At 36.0% G+C, this 24,594-nt stretch overlaps 1 protein-coding gene across 1 annotated transcript in view; it reads left to right on the plus strand.

Moving 5' to 3' along the window:
• COL19A1 (collagen type XIX alpha 1 chain) overlaps positions 1-24,594 on the plus strand; it is a 394,072-nt gene that overhangs the window by 364,321 nt on the left and 5,157 nt on the right. The window contains exons 46-48 of the mRNA XM_027852948.1: positions 5,055-5,225; positions 7,479-7,545; positions 20,410-20,538. Coding sequence (XP_027708749.1) covers positions 5,055-5,225; positions 7,479-7,545; positions 20,410-20,538 — 367 coding nt within the window. The remainder of the gene's footprint in view (positions 1-5,054; positions 5,226-7,478; positions 7,546-20,409; positions 20,539-24,594) is intronic.

Consider the following 24,594-nt stretch of genomic DNA (forward strand, 5'->3'; position numbering starts at 1 on the left):
TGCAAACTTTATGGTGCTATCCAAAAGCCAGATATCATCATTATCATCGCCATTGTCAACATCACTATAGCCATCATCATCATCGTTGTCGATGTCATCATCATCCTTATCATTATTCTTTTAAGATGCATGACCCTTGAAATGGATGATGATGATGATGATGATGATGATGATGGTAATGATAATGATGATAACTGATATTTAACAAATACAGGCTATGTGACTGAGCAAATCATTTAAACCTCTTAGTGTTCTAGGCAGCTCTTTAATATGATAAAATGCAGAAAAGATGCCAACCTGCATTAGTAGATAAAGTTTCCCTGTCTGGGAGTTCCTTATACCAATGAAATCATCGGTTCAACCCCAATCCTTGTCACTGTCCCTGTCCTATTCCTCAAGACTCATTCAGGTACCACCTCCTCCAGGAAGATTTCCCCTAGCTGAAAGTGATTCTTCTCTCACCATTTCTTATAGTAGTTTGCCTGAATTCTTCCTTGTCCCCATGACATTATTCCATGTGTTATTAGATCGTTAGCTCTTTGACACTAGGTTGTGTTCCCTTTTTGTGTACCCAGTGTTCAGCATGGTGCCTTGAATCAAGTCAGCATAATGAATATTTTTTGACCTGAGATTGTGACTAACTGGAATTTCAGAGTTTAGGGTTTTGGAAGTGAAAGAATTTTGAATAATAAGCTCTGAAGTGTGAGGGAAAAGTGAAGTCTTTAATAAGTGGTTAAAGTAGAGGAAATATGGAAGTCAAAGGAGCTGAGAATTTTGAATAAATGAGTATAAAAGTTATAGAGGGGCAGCTATGTGGCACATTGGATAAAATACCAGCCCTGGAGTCAGAAAGACCTGATTTCAAATCTGTTCTCAGACACTTAACACTTACTAGTTGTGTGACCCTGGTCAAATCACTTAACCCCAATTGCCTCACCAAAAAAAGGTTATAGAAAGGGAATGGGGGAAGAAGAATTTGTAATTGTGCCATTGGCAATGCCAATGACTTTCAGATAGTTTTATTTTTATCATCCACATTGGTGATATGATTACTCTCATAACCATCATTCTGTGAGTCTGTCACAGTAAGATCATCTTCTAAAAATCATTGTTATCTTACATAGGGCAGTTATATAGGGAACTGAGGGTTCGAAAAGGCTATTTTATCTTGTAATTGGTTTTTTTCACCAGGACCATGTACTAAACATCTGTCCATTTGAAAATAGAAAGATAGCCAGTGGCCAAATGTAAGGTCTATGTAAGTTGATGCAAAACTATTGCATGCTTACACCATGTAACAAAAAAATTTAATTCTGTTTCCTTTCCCTTCCTTTCAGAGCCCACCAAAGCTATTGTCCTCTTGGGCTGAATTAAGAGAGGCATGGTATCCAGAACTAAAAGTTTGTTGCTTAGTCATTTTTCAGTCATGTCTGATTCTTCACGACCCCTTTTTGGTTTTTCTTGACAAAGATACCACAGTGGTTTGTCATTTCCTTCTCCAGTTCATTTTACAGATGAGGAAAATAAGGCAAACAGGGTTAAGACACTTGTCCAGGGTCACACAGCTGGTAAATGTCTCAGGCCAGATTTGAACTCAGGAAGAAGAGTGTTTCTGACTCTAGGCCCAGCACCCTGCATCACCTAGCTGCCCCAGAGCAAAAAGATAGTGATATCAATCACTATCAAGCAAAACAATATAAACTGTTCATGAGTGAAAATGCCTAGCTTGGTACAAATATACATGTTTAATTGTTAAAAGCAACTCCTAAACAATTAAATCAGAATTTTTAATAATCTAATAAGGCATAGAATTAATTCTAAAAAGAAGATGTCAGCAGTACTAGATCGTTATCAGTCTGTGTCAGGTTGTATATTTATCATTAAGCTAAGAATTTTCCTCATGGTCCAGTTGATTGATAGTTTTCATTAAGTACTTTTCTCTCTCTGTCATACACAAGCAAAATTGGGCCTTTATTTTGTTGAATTCAGCTTCCAGGTACTCTAATGGTCAATGCCCAGATAATCCCAAGAGCTCTAGCCCCCAAAAGATTTGGCTTTAATAACACTGCTCTCTTAAGGTGACCACAGCTGGACTACATTTATTAATATACCTAGAATGTCAGTCAGGAGAACTTAGTAGAAAGAAAAATGAAGAAATGCACACAATGCAAATGCTAATTCCATTTAGGGAAACACGTCTGCCTCCTAGTGGACAAAAATAATTTTTCCTATTAAGAAAGTCATTGAAGGCCACTCAAAACCAAATGAGGTATTAACATACAGTACTTTGACCAGTGTAAATGTCCATTTACCTCTGATATAAAGAGATTAAGAAAAATTGACCAATTAAAAGGTACTTGTATGACATCTAGGTTTTTAATTTTTATGAGGGTTTTGTTTGTTTGTTTGTTTGTTTTCCTAAGGAAGTAATTTGAGAATTCTGAGGAGGTAGCATTGCACAGTGGATAAAGAGCTGGCATAAGAGAAGAAGGACCTAGGTTTCACAGCCTGCCTCTGACACATACTTACTATGGGTTCTCAGGCAGCTCTTTAAAACAATTAAGTTGCAGAGCAGATGCTGGTAAGAGGAGTTTTCTGATACCAATGAAATCACAGGTCTGGTTCAAACAGAGGTGAGACAAACTTAGAAAGGTATCATAGAATCACAGAATCTGAGTTAGAATAGACCTCATTCTACGTTATTGAATAAGAATTCTTCATAACTTATCTAAAAAGAAATCATACCACTTTTTCTGAAAATTTCCACTAAGGAACCCACTACCCTACTGAGTTCACTTCACATAGTGCTAATTATTAGGAATGTTTTCATATCAATCCTAAACTTGCTTTTTTGAAAATGGTACTTATTGCTTCAAGATCAGCACTTTCATTTCAGTACATTATACATATTTGTATTTATTTATACCTATGTCTATATCTAGCTATATGTTTAAGTGATTACTGTAAAAGAAAATGGAATTTCCACATTAAAAAAATGCTTTAAAATGTTAAAAAATCACCTGGCATAAGAAATAGAGGCCTTGGTATGAGGAAGACTTGGTTCAAGTCCCACCTGTAACTATACTGATATATGACTGTGGATGAGTCACTTAGCATTTCATTGCCTCAGACCACTCTCGAAGACTATAAAGTATAGTTGAATAGCTGGTCTGCATCCGTAAATGGAGTTTCTATACCAGGAGTTCTCCCACACAACTTCAAATGACAGATCTGTACCAAAAAGTGAAAAAAAAAGAGCAAAGACTTATTACATTATAAGAGAAGTAATTATTTCTGAAAGGATGATAGCAATAGAAAACTTCTTCTGGGTCAGATTGGGCCTACCTTGACATATGGCTATGTGGACTTCCCAATATTTAGCTGAAAAAAAAATAAAGAAAAAGATTTTTGGTTCTTCCTGTGCCTTCCAGAAGAGCATCCTTCTATACTTGACTGCCCATAGAGAAATTAAAGAGTCACAACCTCATACCACTCCAGCCTCCCAAAAGAAAGAGAAACAAGATGGAGAGAACAAAACTAAAAAATCTCTGCTCATTTGTTCAATCTGAGGAGAAAAAAGAAGTGCAGGAGAAAAACCAAGGGATTGTAGCTCTCATGGCCATCCACAAGTGAAGAGAACAAACTAAAGAAAAAAGCTGAAATGATCCACATCATAAAGCCAACCTGTTTCCGGGCAAGTCAGATCACATAGTAGGATCCAGGTCTTATTTCTCAGCTCTACCCCTAAGGATGAAACAAGGGCTTATCCTTATATTCCATGGTCTATCAGCTACGATGTCAGGTCAATAGAAATGATATCCCATTTTCAAGGAAGGAATCAGTTGTGAGTCAATAAAGGCCTGCCCTATTAATAAGTAGAAAGACACATTCTCAATCTAGCCAACGTAATTCATTGGAGACCACCATTTTGAATTAAGGAAATTGTGCCATATTAATAACAGAAAGATACTTCCTGAATTTGTGATGCATTGGGGACCACTCCTTCCTTAGCCCTTCTAGTAGAGTAAAAAGATAGCTTCTAGTATAATAGGTCTCAGTAAGTCAGTTATTAACTCTGCTGTTGTACTATAATGCTAAGTAAGGCTGAGCAGGCAGCTTCATTAATAGTCCCCCAGGTGAGGTATTAATGATACCTATCATCATACCCACCATATTATAACTGAGCAGATAGCCTCCTAACTTACTAGTATGCTTCTCTGTAACAGGAATTTTAGCCCATGGGACATCCTAATATTTGTTTGTCTTTTTTTTTCATTTAAAGAAATACAAGGGAAATGGAGGTTTTTACATTTTCCATACTGCTCATAACCAAAAGAATAAAACTCTCAAATATTTATGAATAGCAAGGCAACTTTGGTGTAAAACAAGCATTAGAAGAAATTTACAACAAATTCAGATATAGCCAAGTAATAACTTTCTAACTTCAACTGACTCATATCATCTAATGAATGGCCATCTTGAGAAAATCTCTCATGGGTTCTTCATTTATGCTTTTTGAGAAGGCACTTCACTCTTAGCTATCTAAGGACAAATAAAAATGGCTTCCATCATTTATGTTGAATTTTTTTAATGCTTCCCTTTCCCAAGTGACTGGGCTTGTATACAACTTAAAGCAGATGTATGTGTTCAGGGTACCTGTATCCACACACACACATAAAAATGTACAATATATTTGAAATACAAGCAAAATAAACCACAAGTCTAAAAAGCTAGAGTTTCAAATGGAAAGCAAAATAAGACAAAGCAGGAAAAAAAACAGGTCAAATACATGAATTCAAGAGAAACTAAGTGCCCTAAAATTTGATAGATTAGCCTTTTCATGGACTGGTAGAAAATTCCAGTGACAAAATGCTCTACATCAATTTATCTTATTGCTTCAATAAGCAACCTAGGCCTAAGAGTTACATGGAGCAACAGCATGAAACAGTAAGCATTATAGACCATGGCAAATAAGTGTGCTTTGATTCTTTCCAGTCTTGCTACCTATTAAAATAAATGTAGTGCCCTAAGAAATTAATCATTTTCTCTGATAGGGTGATCAAGGAATACCAGGAGACAGAGGGCCACAGGGTGAAAGAGGAAAACCAGGCCTTCCAGGAGTGAAGGGGATCATAGGTCCCATGGGACCCCCAGGAAATAAAGGCTCTCCAGGAACTCCTGGCTACCAAGGGCCTCCAGGTTCTCCAGGGACCCCTGGAATTCCGGTAAGCCACATCAGAGTTGCTTGTTTAAAAAAATCATTATTGTTGTGAATTCAATAATCACAAACAAGACATGAAAAACAGGGGAAAGGACTTACCAGAGACTGTGAACTTTTATCACATTCAGTATATTATTTTTTAAAAGCATATATGAACCTAACCAAAATAGTAACAAATTGCTTTCTTGATTTATTCTGTTCCTCCCCTCCTTTCTCTCTATACAGCTTTTAAAATGTCTTATTGATGCCTTTTTTCTTTTCATATCTATTGCTGCCCATCAACTTGCCTTCTCCTTTTCCCCTCAAGAGAAATTTTCCTTTTTTAAAAATATGTAGCATGGAGCCAAACCAAATCAAGATATTGGTCATTTCTGAGGATACATGTATGGTTCTGTACCCTTATTCCATCAGCTCTCTGCCAAGTGATGGAAGATATCCACCATCACCAGTCTATTGAAGTCATGATTGCCCACTGATTTACTCAAAATTCTGAGGTCTTTCACAGATGTGGTTCAATGCTTAAAAATAAAATTAACCAAAATGATGTGAAGTCATACTTAGACCAGATCGATATCACACCAAAACTCAATTTTCTTGAAAAGACTGTTGAATGATGGCCATAGAACAGAATGGAAATGATCCTGAAGGCCTTCCCAGGGAAAACTGGCCTAACCATGGTTTTTGGTTAAGCCTATGTACAGAAGCCAGCCTATTTATTAAAAATCCTCACTATGACAGCTAGTAAGTGTTCAGTAGAGGTAAAATCTCTCAGAGTAAGAAGAAAATGGGGTCAAAATGAGGTCTGACTTCCTCACAAGGATGTCAGAGGCATTAGACAAAGTATCACTCTCACGGATTGGGCCTTACTCAGGTCTCTGGATTTTTCCAGATTTGGTCTTTGTCTTGAATGGAATTTTCACAAGCCTTCCTTCCTTTCTTCCTACCCTCTTGTTACCTTTCTTACCTCTCCAAAAATTCTCCCTTTGCAGAAATCTGTTTTAATGATTTGCTAGCAACAACTAATGTCCCTATCTGAAGTAACTTATTTTATAAACCATGCCAAGAGAGTTTCCAATTTATTTTGCCCTCTATACAATGAAAATGGAACTAGGAAAAAGGAATTTACTTAGTGTTCTGTGCTACACTTCTTTCCCTGGCCATTGCACACACTGCTCATAATCCCCCAAGTTGAACAATTAGATATTTCCATTTAAAAATAAACAAAATACATTTTTAAATCCCAGTGGCACCAAAAGCAATAGCATACTGATTAAAATTCATAGCTAGTGGTATAAAACATCAGATTTGAATGATGTTTAATAAGGATTTGGAATAAGTTTGGCAACTGTGTGTGGGCTTATTTATCAAGTACATAAAAAAAAAGCTTACACCATTAAGCTTGACTGGAAAGGCTTTATCTTTTCTTCTTTCTCTCTAGTTCTCAGGTCTGAGCTACTACTGCTTTTTTTTTTTAGTTGAGACCAGAGGATGGTTTAATCTGATTGTCTCTGTGACTATATAAACTGCAGATTTAAACCATTTTAGTAAGGAGAGTTTTATTTAGTACAGATACAATAATATGTAGTTTTCAGTCCAAAAAATAAAATCTCATTTTGGACCCAATGAATAATACCCACCAGTTTATTATTTATTCCAGGTTCCTGCCTGGAAAAGGTTTGAAAACCTACCAAACCAACTCTTAACTCTTCCATTTCCTAGCTTCCTTTAGAGATAAACTTAACTCCCGTCAGTCAGTCAACAAGGATTTATCAAATACCTCTGTGTTGGACACTGTACCGGGCACTAGGGGTTTAAGGATAAAACCCAAACAGTTTTTGCCCTCAAGGATCTTACATTCTAGAGCTACCATCGTTGGGAAATCTGTTGTAATAATAGTAAAAATGTCTAGTCTTTGGAGTTTCAGAAAAGGAAATGTGTATATTCTTTAGTTAAGTAATGCAGAAACCCTTGTCCATATATAGTGGGAAAAAAAAACACCCTCATCGCTAATATATAAACACAGCCTACAACAAGTTTTGAAGCTAATTAAGCATCTCAGGTTCTTTTCAACATTTGATCAACAACAACAAAAGATATTTGTAGCTTTGTATAATCTGCCTCAAGGACATTGTTCTTTGATTAAACTTATCTCTTCAGTAGTTGCAGAGATGTAGTTAGAAGTCCAATTTTTTTTTATTATTCCTTCCTCATTTGTGAGATGCTGTGTTATAACAATCCATTCATTTTTTTCCTTCAGGCTGATGCAGTTTCATTTGAAGAAATAAAAAAATACATAAATCAAGAGGTCCTGAGGATTTTTGAAGGTTAGGACATGATTTTCAGTATCTGTGTTTCTGAAAGTATTTCATGGAATAACCTAATTCTGGATTGGATCTGAGCATGATTACAGTGGGGAAAAGGGCTCAATCTGAATCAGAAAACCTGAGTTTGAGCTCAGTTCTACCATTTACTGTCTCTGTGACATGCTTAACTTTAGAAAAACTGGAATTTAAGAATACCTTGAAGGACCAAGCAAATTTGTTGACTTACCTGTTCCTTCTAGTGTAGTAAGTTACTTTGGATATCTGGGTCATAGTTTCCTCATCTAAAAGAAATCTGGATGATTTCTAAGATCTCTTCCAAATCTAAAATCCTGTTATGGTAGGTCATCTAGTCCAAGTATTACAGAAATCCCCTCTACAACATTACAGATAAGTAGTGGTGAGTTCACTTCCTCACAAAGTGGCCAGTTCCATTTTCTTAGAGCTCTAGTTGTTAGAAAGTTCTTCCTTTCATGAAACAAAGATCTGCCTCCATAATATTTGCACCCACTGATAATGTTTCAGCCCTCTGAAGTAAGCCAAATTTCATTCTTTCTTCCATGTGACAATCCCTTCAAATGTTTGATAACAGCTATTGTATCCCTCTAAGTAGTTTGTACATCCTTAGTTTATCTTGGCTTGCCACCATTGTCCATCCTAGTCTTCCATATACACCAGCTGAGCAATAGAACTTTTAAACTACACAGCCCAGAACTGAACACAGTATTCTACATGTAATTCAACTGGTACCACTTTTACAAATGATGAAACTTTAGGCAGATAGAGGTTAAATGACTTGCCCAGGGTCATATAATGAGAAAGTATCTAGGAAAAGATTTGAAATCAGGTCTTCCTGACTTCAGGTCCAACACCAAGTATGTGAAGTACTTTGTAGATGGGACCAATACAGAGCACTGCAACATGCCATGAGATACCTCCTCACAAGGTTGACATCAACCCAAAAATCTTTTGGCAGATTGTAGCGCAACCAATTATTAATTCACCTAACCGTACTATCTCACACTATTATTAGCTCCATCCACGAGGCTATCATGAATATCTTTGGCATCGTACTTATCTACTGATATGAGGTTAGTTTGGTATAGTAATTCATTCTAAGACAGAAATGTCAAACACATGGCAATGCTCCCCACAATGCCAGAGGAACTGGGGTGAAATACAATTTGGAAATATTTAATAAAATAAGCAAAAATACAATAGAATATAGATAATGTTAGCATGTGGTTTTCTAAGTCAATTTGCAAGCCCCTAAGGACCCTAATGTACAATTTATTGGCCCCATTTCTATTTTGAGTTTGACACCATTGTTCTAGAATTTTACCAGGAAGTCAAATTCATTAGTCAATAATTTCCAGATTTAAATATTTGCTTTCTCTGCCTTTCTCTCTTTCTCAGTCTCTTGTCTCTTCTCTCTCTATGTGTCTCTCTCTCTGTATCTCTGTTTCTCTGTCTTTCTCTGTCACTGTCTCTCTCTGTCTCTATCTTTCTTTTCTCTCTCTTTCCTTTCTTTCTTTTTATTTTTTTAAAGCTACCAGAATGGGATTTTCATTCTCTCTCTCCCTCCCTCCCTCTCTCTCTCTCTCTCCCTCTCTCTCTCTCTCTCTCTCTCTCTCTCTCTCTCTCTCTCTCTCTCTCAAAACATTTATCTGTCTCTATTCTTCTGGCATCACAATGGTTCTGCATTGACATCTGCAACTTCTTGTATTATATTAGGATATAATTCCTCTGGGCCTACATACCTGAGCTCAATTCAGTAGCTAAGTGTTTTCTTTTTCACCCATCTTAAGATTCAGTTTTCTTTTTATCATGTTTGTTCCACCTTTCCCAGTTTGATGATTGTTCTCCATAATAGAGGAGATGGGCACAAAATAAAAGTTGTATAATTATCCTATCTTTAACTTATTATGCTAAACTGGGAGCCCATCCTTCCCTAGCTTTTCTAGACCAGGGGTGGGGAATCTGCAGCTTAGAGGCCATATGTGGCCTTCTAGGTCCTCTGTGGCCCTTTGACCGAATCCAAATTTGTTCTGTGAAGTTTAGATTCAGTCAAAGGGCTGCACTTGAGAATCTAGAGGGCTACAAATGGCCTGGAGGCTGCAGGTTCCCTACCCATGTAAGGCCATTGCATTCTTCATAATTCATTTAGGACTTCACACTTCCAGACATTAATGATTGTTATAGATTCATTCCACACTTTTCTATTCATCTTTGTTATTTGCTTTCTTTTTATTTTTGGTATATATATGTTTTTTTTAAATGAGTTCATCAAACAACTTCCTATACAGTCACAATTATTTAAGAGGCCTTTTCCTTTTTTTCTCGTTGGGATCATTTGTGGTTTCATTGTCAAAACTTTGTTTTTTGGAGTGTCTTGTCTTTCTTATGCCATCTTCCCTTTTAGAGACTGCAACTATGGGATTTTATTGATCCCTGACCATGCCCAGAATTCTTTTTTTAGGAAATGCAATATGATAAGGTCTCTTTCTGCCAGGGCTTCTGTTCCTTCTGTTTTGCCAACCAACCAATCCTTCCTTATTAGTCATAATTAAATCCAAAGTGATGGCACACCTCACTGCTTCATCAATTTTCTGAAATGTTCATACTGTGGCTCATAGTATGCTATCAGGTTACTCATGAGTCATCAGTGCAATGTTGTTATCTCAAAAGTTAAAATGATGCAAGGGGATAGTCAGAGAAATGACAAGGAATGTTTTTGACATTTAAAGTCCCGCATCCAATTTAGTCAACACACCTTACATGGCTACTATATGCAAGCACCTGTGCTAGATATTGAAAATATAGAAATGAAAAATAATATTCTCTCTATCTTTAAGAAAACTTACAGTTTAATGAGGGTCATGACAGGTACCCAAATAAGTATGATGTGGGGAAGTAGAATGCGATAGGGACAAAGGAGAGCCAGGGAGAGTATTCTGAGAAATTTGAGGAAAGAAAGATGATGTCTCTTGTTTACCTGTGGAAATCCTTTCCCTTCAAAGTTCAGCTCATTTACCACAACCTCCAATAAGCCTTCCAGAAATGCTGCTCCACCCCCGACCACAGCTAAAAGTATTTTCTCCTCATCATATACCCCTAGAGTACTTTAATTAGTGCTCTCCTTTTCTCCACTGCATTCTGACTCATGTTATATTCATGTAACTAGATATTCAGGCTGATTTCCCTGTGGGCAGGGTAAGAATCTGAAACCTAACTGTGTAGATTCTAAGAATCGCAGTCCTATACAAAAAGCACCCACCCTGGGAGGAATTTGTGCAACAACATACTAGGTTGGAAGCAAGTATAATTCGAAAGAGGATGTGCAATAGAGGCTCCACAAATACTGCCTCTGCTTGTCTGTCACAGGCAATAGGGAAGCTTGATGCTGCAAGTACAGGTGTGTTTGCTTGTTATTGGACATTCCTCTGCCAAGGGACTGATACAGGAGGTGTAATTGGCTGTCCTTTCCTACACCCACCCCAGTTGGTTAAGTGTATGTTAAAAGTTTATCTGTTGAGTTCTACTTGTTTGTATGCTAACTTATTTAAAGCCTTTTAAAAGCTAGTTTACCCTTGATTAAAAAGAAAAAAAAAACTATTGCCAGTTGCAAATTCTCTGTGACTTAACATCTGCTAATTGTATGGGGAGGAGAGGAGAGATTATAATGGATGAAGCCAGTGACAAGATTGGTCAGCACAAAACAGTACAGAAGATTAAACCTTGACTTCAAAATGTTAGGGTTTCCACTAATATTTGGCTGAGCCAAATAAGAGAGAACCTTCTGGCCTTGGTTTTATAACTCATGTTATATGCTCTTAAATATCAGAGAGAGATGAACCATGTGATTCAGGCCCCTTTACTCCTAGGCTATAGAGGTATGAAAAAGCAAAATTCAGGTGTCTGAGAGTACCACACATCTAGGGATGTGCTGGAGTCAACTCAGCTTGGGGGAGCCCAGTGTTACATTTTCAGTGTGAACATTTATACCTTAGAAATCGGTAAATTCTACAAAATAGGGCTTGATTCATTGTTTTGTTGATTGCCTAAACTTAAGAAAGTGATAGAGAGAATGTGAATAGTACAGATTTTTTTTAAAGTGTCATATCAATATTTTTTTTGGAGAGCTGGTTGTTAAACATTTACCAGCATGGCCCTGCATGCATCTCAGTGAGGCATTCATCCTCCAAAAAAAAAGAGGTAGTGGTATGAACAAAAGATGGCCTACATTCCTAAACTTCTTTGGGTTTCACTTTCAACCTACATCTTTAAACCTTGCCAGAGAGTGCCACCTGCTGGTTACATTTATTTGTATAAATGTAGCCTAGCAGCCCCAATAGATTGGAAGTGCCTCAAGGGAAGACCCTGCATCCTTTTTTTTTTTTTTTTAATCTCTGAATTCCCAACACCAAGGACAGAAGCCTGGCATAAAACAGATGCTTAATAAATATTTCTGAGATTGAATCTAATTGAATTGTCCTGTGAGAAAATATTATTTAACCTAGAAAATAAGAAGTGGTTTGAAGAAGTATATGAAGAGTTTCATAAAGGGAATGCTAATCAGCTGTTCTGCCTCTCTACAGAAGGTGGAACAAGAGAAAATAGGCTCATTATAACAAAAAAGATAATTAAACGCTAGAATAAACAACCAGAGAAGATTATGGAATCACTGTTCCTAGAGGTTTTCCATTATTTTGTTGTTGTTCTTTGCTTGTTTCTTGTTTAATTGCACTAAAAAACACAGGTCTTGAATTGGGTTAGAGAATGACCTCAAATAGATGACCCCTGAAACTGGTTGTCCTTTGAAACTCTGTGATCCAATATATTGCCTTCTTCATCACTGTTGCCTTGGTGCCCACATTCTCCGAGGAAGTCAAACCACTGGGTTCATTTTTTAAAGTGATTGTAATGGATTTGCCTTACCAGACAAAATGTGGGTATTAGCTGTCAGTAAGCTTCCATTAGAACTATTTAATTTCCTGGTCCATTAGAAAGCATAGCCAAAAACTGTTTAATTGACAAAAGATCTCCCAAAAACAGAGGAAAGGCAATTAAGAGCACAGACATTCACATTTCATTTACAGCATACAAAACATATTATTTTAAATTATCTAGTACTTGGACAGGGTTCATAAGAACCCTTCTGCTAAATAACTATTTTGGTGTATATTTTAAAAGTGAGTAACTTACAGCTGTATGTAATTATTTAAAAGATTTTTTCCTGTTTTGTTTAAAAATTATAAATTACCCAAAACCAACTGTTTTTTAATTTAAGCCCATTCTACCCACATATGAAAAGGGGGAAAAGTGAGTTCTAAATACTTTTGCTTATAAGTCGAAGATGTTTGAAACAGATGTGCCTGTAATTAAGTTAAATGGCACTGCAATGGGTAAATGCTTTTCTGGGTAAAACTAGAAATGATTTGCCAATCAGACAATTGAAAGTTTTAATAAAAAAAAGTACTTTTTTATTATTATTATTGCTAATGTAACAGGTTATCATGGCCAAAGTACAACCTACAAGCCCCACCACTATCCTACTAAGGTCAGAGGAAAGTGAGGAAAGTGCCTGGTACTTCGGAAATTCTATCCCTGTGGCAAATTGTAGGAGTACATTGATATGAGTGGCACAGGATTGGCAGTCATGGAAGGCTTAGTTGTGTTCACCATTATTGAATGGAGCATTCCTTTATCCATTTGAGTATTTTGAGTACTGAGAATTTGCTAATATAATAAAATTTCAACAGAAGTGTTACTATAACCTAGTAATAGAAATAAAACTATACTATACAATTATTTGATATATGTGAGCAAAATAACAAAAATACTGTTTCTCATACTGGTCTACTTGCTACTCCTCACACATGCTCTCCCAACACTATTGTGACTCCTTTAAAGACTCAGTTGAAGAAGCCTTTCCCTCCAGCTGCTAGCCCCTTCCCTTCCAAGTTTACCTTGTATTTGGTTTGTTCATGTTTTGACTAAACCTCTATGTGTACTTGTTGTTTCTTCTATTTAAATGTTAAATTTTGTTTTTATGTCTCCAACAGCATTTAGCATGGTAACTGGAACATAGCAAGTGACTAATAAATGTTTATTTTTTTTAATAAATGCTTGCCAAATCAAGTCAATTCAATGAGCATTTATTAAGCACTTTTTATGTGCCAGGCACCATTCTGAATTATAAGAGTACAAATACAAACAGAAAGATAGTTCCTACTCTAAAGGAGCTTACATTCCAATGGGGCAAGATAACAAATAAAAGGAAGCTGAAAAGTAAGGGGAGGGAGAAGAATTGAAGATGAGGGGACGGGCAAGCAAAGTAGAAAGCTTGCTTTGGAGACTGATAGATGTTTAGACATACCATCTATTATATCCATGGGAAATTTTCCTGGAACATGACTACACCAAGCCTGATGAGTTTTTGATTTTGTTTAATTTCTTTTATTCTTTTGGAATATGTGTGGTGTTGGAACTAGAAATGTACTTCACTTTATATACCAGATGTGTTCTTGAAAAGTTTTTTGTAAATTGAATTTTTTAAAAAATTTAATAATATTTAAAGACTATTTAGTTAAATAATATTTAGACCATTTAAGAAAGTCATCTTATCATTTCTTTTGTAAATCAAACATATATTTTATAAAATGAATAATCACTCCTTCCCAATTTATCATTTTTGTAAAACTATATCTGGCTCTATTTAATTTGCTTAAAGTGAGGGACGCCAGTAGGCTTAGAAGACAGTCTTATTTACATAGGCTTAAATGCCTCTCATCTACAAAAGAATAATTATAAAATGAAGGGGTCAAGTCAGATGATCTTGAAGGTGCCTATAATTCTTATATGAACAAATGAGATAATTTGTAAGAGTTATTATAATAATCATTTTACCTAAATTAAGCCTATATAGTTCAAAGATATTTCATATTTTTGTAATACACAGTAATGTAATTGTTATTTTTTAAAAGTCTGCTTTGGCAAATTGCATTATGGTATATCTATTCTAAGAAGCAATATGTATGAATAATATCTCAAATTGAATCCTAGTCTATATGTCACCTAGGAATTAAAACCTTCACAAGAAGCCCAACGATAGCATTTATCAAAGTATGAATGGTAATACTTATCTACTGTTTGAGTTTCCTCAAATTAGGCTCTATCTACCTTATAAAGTCATAACTCCTATAAAATAGCATAACTCTTAATATAGGAAGTTTAACAATCCTTAATTCATACACTTGAGCAAGATTGTTGCCTGTCCAATGATATTTTATTGTTGATAGGCATTCACTTTATAGTCAAAACTATTAGTTAAAATCTTATTTGGGGGGGCAGGTAGATGGCACAGTGGATAGAGCACTGACCCTGAAGTCAGGAGGACCTGAGTTCAAATCCGGCCTCAGACCAAACCCTTGACACGTACTAGCTGTGTGACCTTGGGCAAGTCACTTAACCCCAATTGCCTCACTTAAAAAAAAAATCTTTTTTGCATTTCCTTGCTGTTTATGCCTTTTTCTCCAGACCTATCACATTGCTTGAATTGCTAGATGTTGTTATTAGATTTTAAAAAGCAACGTACAGAAGATAGAAACAAGGCCAGATAACAGGAGATGATCACAAGAGTGTAGCTCTGCCCTCTAAAAATAATGTCAGTAATGCCAAAGCTCAGAATGAGCTGGTGAGACTGGTGAGGGAAGCTAAGTACAAGGAAAAGGGCTTGGTTAGACATATTGGGAGAAAAGGGAGAATCAAAGAATGAATAGAATCATTGCTTAGGGTGGATGAATGATGACAATTGGGAAAAGAGAAAACAAAGCCTTTTTTATTTTGTTTCTGGGCTTTTTTTTCTGCAAAGGAGAGTGATTGTTATACTAGAAATGACGAGGAAAAAAAAATACCTAACAGGAAGTTGACATCCACAATAAATAAGGAGATAGAAAGAGAGCACTTAGCTGTCCTTGATAAATTCTAGTTGCCTGTCCCAGATGAACTACATATTTTGGTCATAAAAGAACTGGCATGTGTGATTGCTGAGCTACTGTCAGTGATATCTAAAAGATCGTGGAAAACAGGATACAGCAAAATGTTTGTTGTTGTTCAGTCATGCCCTACTCTTTATGACCCCATTTGGGGTTTATTTGGCAAAGATACTGGAGTGATTTGTCATTTCTTCCTCCAGCTCATTTTACAGATGGGGAAATGAGGCATAAAGGGTTAAATGACTTGCCCAGGCTCACAAAGCTAATGCTGAGGCAGGATTTGAACTCAGGAAGAGGAATTCCTGATTCCAAGCCCAGTGTCCCATTCATACACCACCTAGCTGCCCACAGCAAAATTGGAGAAGGGCAGATATTGTCATGATTATCCAAAAAGGGAAGATAACAGCACTTTAAACCATAGGTCACTGATTCCTGAGAAAATTCCAGGAAGGAACATTAAAGAGATGGTTGGCAAATATTTAAAAAGGGAAGAGGTGATTATAGTCAGCATGACTTCCTCAAGATAAAGTCATGCCAAACTAACCTCATTTTTGTTTTTTTAAAAGATTACTAAAATAATGAATAAGTGGAATGCTATGGATGGAGTTTATCTAGATTTTAGCAAACTTTTTGATAAAGAACATTCTACTAATCTTGTGAAAAATATGGAGAAATGTGGACTAGACAGTAATACAATCAGACAGATTCAGAATTGGATGAATAGCCAGACTCAAAGAGTAATAATAAATAATTCAGTATCAACCTGGCAAGGCATCTGCAGCACAGCACCCCCCTAGTAATCCATATTTAGCTATGTACTACTTAGCATTGTTATCAATGACTTACTTATATAAAGGCATATGTTTCTTGCTCATCAAATTTGCAAATGATGCCAAGCTAGGACAATAACTAAAACACTGGATGACCCAGTCAAGATCACAAAGGATCTTTACAGGTTAGAAGGGGTATCAGCATGGGGCTGAGTCTAATAAGATGAAATTCAATAGAGATAAATGTAAAATCGTACACTTTCGTATAAAAAAGCCAACTCCACAGATATAATAAGATGAGGAGACATGGATGAACTGCAACTGTTCTAAAAAGCTGGTTTAATGGACTGCAAGCTGAATATCAGTCAGAAGTGGCATCTGACAGTCAAAAAAACTAATGAGTTCTTGGGCTGATTAGGAGTGGAATGGTTTCCAGAAATAGAAAGGGATTAATCTCTAATTAAGAATTAATATTAATTCTTCCCTTATCAGGCCTCCTCTGGAGTATTATATTAAGTTCTTGACATCTTGGTTTAAAGAAGACATTGAAAATCTAGAGTATATTCAAAGGAGGACAACCAGGTTGATAAAAGGCCTGAGTTTAAGACATATAAGGATTTGTTGAAAGAGCTGAGCATATTTAGTCTAAAGAAAAGAAGATTCAGGGGAGAACATGATAGCTGTGTTCAAGTATTTGAAGAGGATGTGGAAGAGGGTAAGATTTGTCCCCAGAAAGCAGAAATAGGAGTAATGGGTAGGAATTACAGAAAGGCAAATTCAGGCTTTCTAACACTTGGACTGTCCAAAAATGGAATGGGATACCTAGAGATGTTATAGAGTTCCCTCTCCTTGGAAGTCTTCAAGCAGATGCTGGATAACCATTTGTAGGATATGTTCTAGTGAAGGTTCTTTCATGTGAGTGTTGGACTTTACAACTACTGATGTCCCTTCCAACTCTCAAATTCTAAGATTAAGTGAAATTTACGCATTTAAAGTTTATAAAGTACTTATCTCATTTGTTGCTCACAAAAACTCTTAGACATATACTACAGATGTTGATGTCCCCATTTTAGAGATGAGAAAACTGAGGCTCAAAAATAGTTAGATAAGTTGCCCATGATTAAACAGTTGCTAAATGTCAGAGGTAGGCTTCGAACCCACGGCTCTCTGGACTATAAATCCAAAGCTCTTCTCACTGCACAATGCTGACTCCATAAAGACTATGAAATGGAACTGTCTCATAAACTAAGTTGGTTATTTGCTTTTGAAATTAGTCCTGATGTACAAATGGAGTCTTCTAATGGAGTCTTGCTGAGTATAGCTCATTCTTTGAAATTCAGATCATCATCGATTCCACAGACAAAAGTCCCTGAATAAAATGTTAACAACACCTTAAAGCTTCCTACTTCCTTCTTTGAAGAAGGGTGATAACCTTAAAAGAGTGTCTTCAGAGATCATCTAGTTATTTTATTGATGAGGAAACTGAGACCCAGAGATGTTAAGTGACTTGCCCGTGGTCACACAGAAATAATGAGCACAGTCAAGATCTAAACCCAGCTCCTCTGAATCTAAAACCAAAATTCTTTCTACTGTACCAGCTACCACCCTCATAATTCATAATAGCTACATTTTTAAATTTTTTACTAAATTTTGTTGTTTTTTTTTCCAGTAACAAGGTTATTTGTTACAGTAGATGCATTTTTGTGGTAAACAGTAAAATAATGAACAGTAAGAGAAAGAAGATTTTTCCATCTACCAAATTTATTATTTCTCATATTTAAGGTACCATAAATGAATGTCATTTAAATGCATGTAAATGATTCAGAGGGCAACTAGGTGGTGCAGTGGATAGAATGCCAGGCCTGCAGTCAGGAAGACTCATCTTCTGAATTCAAATCCAGCTTCAGATACTTACTAGCTGTGTGACTCTGATCAAATCACTTAACCTGTTTGCCTCAGTTTCCTCATATGTAAAATGAACTGGAGAAAAAAATGGCAAACCCCTCTAGTATCTTTTCCAAGGGAACCTCAAGTGGGGTCACAAAGAGTTGGACATGACTGAAAACAACTGAACAACAATAACCACCTTTTCTATAACTTACAGTCTTAGAGAGTTTCCTAGAACACTGAGAGGTTGAGTAACTTGCTCATGGCCACATGGCCCACATGTGCCAGAGGTAGGACTTGAACCCAAATCTTCTTGATTCTGAGGCCAACTTTCTATCCACTAAGCCATGCTATCTTGGTCAGGCCTTAATATGCAACAAAATAAACAGTTTCTTTAAAAGACTTTCAGGCTGACCCAATCTATAGAAAGCCCATGATGAACAATGTACTTGGAACTTGCCAGTGCTTTCTACTACAGTTGATATAGTCAGACAAAAAGTAGTTTAGTTAACACATTAATTTTTCTCAGTTTATACATTCTTATTTCCAATACTTTCCTTTGGTATATAGAAAAATATAAAAGAGAGATGCCTATGATCCTAGTCTTTGTGAGGAATTTGGTTAGTACATGATAAAAGGTGCCCAGAAGCATTGCATAGTGAATAATAATAATAATACTTGCTAACATTAATATAACCCTTTAATATATGCAAAGTACTTTGCGTGTATTAACTCATTTTATCTTCACAACAACCCTGTGAGTTGGTGCTATTATTGTCTGCATTTTTACAGATGAGGAAACCAAGGCCCGGAAAGGTGAAGTGATTTACCCAGGATCAAACAACTATTAAGGGTCAGAGTCAAAGGCATTTAGTATAGGTTGCTGAATATTTAGCTTATTCTTTGAAATTCAGCTCCTCATCATCAATTCCACAAAGTTCCCAAACAAACTGTTAATAACACCTTAAAGCTTTCCACCTCTGTAGAAGGGTGATAACCTCAAAGCTGGAAGAGATTTCAGAGATCATGTGCTCTATCCAGCCAGTTGTCTGACCTAGAGTCAGGAACACCTAGTTCAAATCCTGCCTCTGACACTTACCAGCCTGATGACCATAAGCAAATCATGGAGACTCTGTAAGATTTCTTCTAAGTCATAGTGGTTTGATAACTGCATTGATAAAGAGACAAAAGTCAACAGATCATTTACATATTAGCATATGATAAAGCATACTAGTGAGGATTTATTTTTGGTTTTGTTTCTGTTTTTTTTTTTTTTTGTTATTTGGTGGGTTGATATCTTTGAGGGGAGGAAGGAAGAAAGAAAGCAAACATTCTACCAAAGAAGATCTAGAACAATTTCAATAATATTGATACCCTGTGTCCTTTATAACTTATGAAAGTGTCCTTCAGAAAACAAACAAGAAAAATTGTTAATATACATATTTATGTGTGTGTATACATATACATGCATATATTTTGACCTAACATAGCATCCTATCATGGAGTTGCGGTAAATATAGCCCAGATTTTCATTCTTAGAATAATTTCATTTGTATTAATAAAACAAAGAACTCAGGTCCCATATACATTTAAAACATTTCTGTGGAATAGCTAAGAGAAGGAAGGTATTTTTAAAGCTATTTTTTAAAATGTGAAACTGAAGTGATATGCCTAAATATAGTTCAGCAAGTCAAAGTCAGCCCAAAAATTGTCACCAGAATGTGATACAGACTCAGCTCAGGGGAGAACCATTTATCAAATCTGATAGAAGTAGACAGCTAATCTCTAAATTTGAGGCAAAAAATCCAAACCTACTTTTCCATACAAGACAAGGTCTGGAAGTCTAAAATTTCCAAATAATTACCTGGAAATTGTTTGTTTGAATTGTATAGAGTCCAGGAATTCTTCATTTTTTGTGTGTCATAGATTTCTTTGGTGGTCTGGTGAAGCCTATGAACCTCTTCTCAGAATGATATCATGAAGTGTCTAAACTAAAATATGTAGGATTGCAAAGGAAACCAATTATCTAGAAGTATAGTTTTCAAATGATTTAAAAAAGAAATATAACAAAGTTTATGGAACCCGGTTAAGAATCCCCTGCTTGTTAAGGAGGCAGAATAAACAGGAGGCATGGGTTTAGGTTGTGTTGATATTTACACTATCTCCTTGGGATTCTGATGTATTTCTTTTTTTCTGGGCTTTCATTAACAAAGAGAGGATGGCTGTATTCCTCTCCCAGATGAAGCTACCTGCTGCGATGCTCTCTGCCCAAGGTCATGGAAAACCAGGGCCACCAGGCAAAGATGGATTACCAGGCCCACCAGGAGATCCTGGTCCCCGAGGTAAGCTTTCTCTACCAATTTCTACCTCTCAGGCTTCTTATTCAGCTAATCCTTCTGAAAACAGCAGAAGCCTCACAGAGTTTCTTAATAATGAATGTTTTAAGACCACAGCAGTGTTTTACAGACTAGTGATTAACCACTAGCACTCGAGATGTGTGCTACCTAATAAAAATTCTTTTCTTTTTTTTAGACAATTTGGGTTAAGTGACTTGCCCAGGGTCACACAGCTAGTTAGTGACAAGTGTTTGGTCTGAGGCCGGATTTGAACTCAGCTCCTCCTGACTTCAAGGCCAGTGCTCTATCTACTGTGCCACCTAGCTGCCCCCTAATAAAAATTCTTAATCAATATAGTTGAGCCTTAAATTGACCAATTTTAAATACTGCTAATCTAAACTCAATTATTAATAGCAATAACCATTATTATATTAACAATATGTAATGTATATTTCTATTAGCATTGATATCCAGGAATTTCAAAACTCTCATTTTTCATATGAACAGAATTTACCAACCATATTTAATTATTCCTATTTACTTCATGAAGAAACTGAAGTGACTTTGCCACAAATGATGGTTTAGTCCAAAATATTTTTTCACGGATAACTATTGACAAGATTCAACTTGTAAATACTGTCAAGTACACTCTATCTCCCTAAAACTCTGGTTGCTGACCTGCAGAGCAGCCAGTGTAGACTCAGGATCTGACCATGTGAAGTTTTAACATGGGAATATTAAATGCAAATAAGTAAATGCTTCTGAAGAAAGAAAGAAGTACCCAGTCTTTCATGTATTTCCTCTCTATCCTCCCTTCCCACCACCACATTACTTTTTATCTCCTGTACCCGGTTTGAAATCAAAGGAAACTCTGCATAAAGTAGGGAGATAAGACTTAACTTACGTTTGAATGAAGTGCCTACCAAATCTGCTCTTCACTCCATAATTTCCCTTTGGTGCTATTTCCCTGCATATCAGAAGTTTTCTTGTTTCTGTACAAAGCGTTCCAAACTGTAAAACTCATCTTATTGTTCATCAGAAATTAAAAAGCTGCAACTGTGTAATCTGTCTTCCCAAATGCTCTCCTGGTTTATTTGGTTTTAATTAGTGTTATTACTAGTGTCATCCCACCTGATTTCTTATTAGTTGGCATGGGAGGAGAAAGCATCCAGGAAAGCCATTAAGAACTCCCTGCTCTCCTGTCAATTTCTCATAAATTATAACTAGTAGGAAACGCACAGAAAAGATAAAACAGATAAGAAAAACTTCCAACAAATCGCCATTCCTGCCATTATTACATCACTAAGAAGTCTACATTATTATATAGATATTGCTTAATTTGTTCCCTTTTGTTAGTTTGGTTTGCCCTAAAGTCAGAGCGAGTCAGACGGAAGAGAAGAATGAATACACAACTGAAAATACATGGAAGTGTTATGAAACCCCATAAAGCCTAAGGACTGTTAACACTGATAGGAGCAAATGCATGGAGCTTGAAAAGTGAAATGATCACCAAAGAAGAGAACAATCAGAAATGAGAGATCAGGGAAAGAGTTCATGGAATTAGAGGTGATCTGTAGAGAGCGACAACTTGCTCCTTCCCTAAACACTTAACATGTGCTCTACAAACCACTGTTAGATTGTCCAGGTAGAAGGCCTTCCAAAGATAGGATAAGCAGCATAGGAGGTTGTAAAATAATAATTCTATTAAGTAGATTTTGAAAATGGGAATTGTTAGGTACGTTTTTTAAAAAGAATGTTTTTGTTAAATACCTAGCTCATAGGATCATATATTTAGCACTAGAAGAGACCTTAGAGTTGATCTAGTCTACACTACTCATTTTTCAGGTGAGGAAATGGAAGTTCAAGAAGGTAAAAGATTTACATTGGGTCACAGTGTGTGATGGAGTCTGAATTTGAGCCCCGGTCTAAGTCAGCACATCCCATTAACAGTATCTACTTTGCAAATATTTTTTTCATAGTATAATTAAAGCTGGGCCCATAATAAAATGTCTTAGTAGAATACCACTGTTATTCGTGTCAGAGGGAGGAGTGAAGGAAGACCTAATGGACAATTTCACTTGAATATTAAGGAATGCCTTACCTGATTTATAAATGGCACACTTTCTGCCTTTTTAACAAAGCCTCCGTTTGTTAAGATTGGCAAGCTGACATGTTACCCTTTTTACAAGGGAGGAATAAGTAATTCAACAATCTAAGCATAGTTCCCAAATGCTTTATTTCACATACATGAACACAAGTATCATAAAGTAATTTAATTTGTAATTTAAAATATGTCTTCTAGCCTCCACTACTATCTCTTTTTAAGTGTGCTTTGTAAAAGGTTTCAAGGTACACAGCAAGAAAATAAATGTAAACTCTCAGAGAATCTAAAGAAACTAAGTAAACTGTTTGTAATATGGAATTTCAAGTGAAAAGCAGGAATACACTTAGAAGAGAAGATACCTCTACATGTATATGCGATGCTAATTAAATTGATTTAAAAAAACACACAGAGAAATCAGGCACACAACTGAAAAAAATGTTTTAATACTGCTGATATTTGAGTGCTCCAGTAATATGTAAATGGCTGTACATAGGTGACTGCTTTGGTGCCCTGAATATTTTAGCATTTAACTTGGAGTCAAAGGACTCCAAGACTGGCTATGCTATTTACTATCCAGGTGACCTGGAACGAGTCATTTAATCACTCTAGGCCTCAATTTCTTCATCTTTAATTTGAGGTTGTAGGATTAGGCAAATTCTAACATCTCATCCATCTCAGGATCTATGGTCTATGATCCTATGAATCTGAATTATTTGCTCTCCAAAATTTAACAGTATTCTCTAGAAGAAAAGAAAATGATGTTCAACCTACTAATGCAGTGGTCAACCTCCAGGCTGCTGGCTCAATTAGACTGATCCAGAAATTTCATCCTTGGTGTTCAAACACAGAACCTCATCAGAAATCTCTAGAAAGGAGGCTGTTTGAATGTTGTATATGTGGACTTGTTTGTGAGGAGAGAAATGAAAAATCACTCCAGGGTTCAGTGCTTTGGTTTACCAATATGTACAGCCAATCTTCTTGTTTTCACATATTTCTTTAGGAAGAAAGAAATAGAAAGATGCTAAATAAACAGTAAAACCATTACACATCCTTTGAAGTATGTATTCAGCAGTAAGAAAATCAACTCTGAGAATATGTGAGATTAAGGTCCAAGTTTAAGAAAGGAGTGTTTAACTCTCACCAATATCTTATGGAATAATGTTATATCTCGTATTTCAATTTCTACTCCCATGCTCTCACAATGATCAGTCAACCAATCAAAAACCATTAATATGGTAGACACTTAAAGTGCCTACTATGTTCCAGGCCCTATACTAGATGCTGGGACTACAAATATAAAAGTAAAATCCTCTCTGCCCTCAAGAAGCTTATATTCTATTGGAGGAAACAAAAAAATATATAGATATAGTACGTATCTATAGATATATATAAACATTTACATATATATGTATCATATATACCTTCATACATGCATATAAATGCACGTATTATAAAGAGAATATACAAAATAAATTTAATTTCTCAAAATAAGGAGACCTTATATATACATATATAACATATGCGTATATATGTTGTAATCCCTAAATGTTGTCTTCTCATATAGAATATAAGATTCTTGAGGGAAGGGATCATTTCATTTTACCCTACAAAATTACATTGCTTTTATTATATATGTGTGTATACTAAATACAAAATAATAGCAAGGTAATTTGAAAGGGGATGCACTAGAAATTTAGGAAATCAGAAAAGACTTAAGTTGATATTTAACCTGAGATTTGAAGGAAACTAGGAACTCTAAAAGGTGTAGGTAAATAGAAAATACATAACAAGCCTGGGGACAAGAATAGACAATTATGCTTCCCACTTTCAGTGACCTTACTTGCACTTTTCTTATGCTCCAAAAAGCAAGGGTTTTAAGATTCTCCTTTAACTGTCTTTCTGGACAATTTTAGATTATCACTGTCTCTGCAGGGTTTCAGTTAGTCCAGCTCTACTAA

The sequence above is a fragment of the Vombatus ursinus genome, unplaced genomic scaffold (assembly GCF_900497805.2).
Source record: "Vombatus ursinus unplaced genomic scaffold, bare-nosed wombat genome assembly UNPS02009835.1, whole genome shotgun sequence".
NCBI classification, from domain to species: domain Eukaryota; kingdom Metazoa; phylum Chordata; class Mammalia; order Diprotodontia; family Vombatidae; genus Vombatus; species Vombatus ursinus.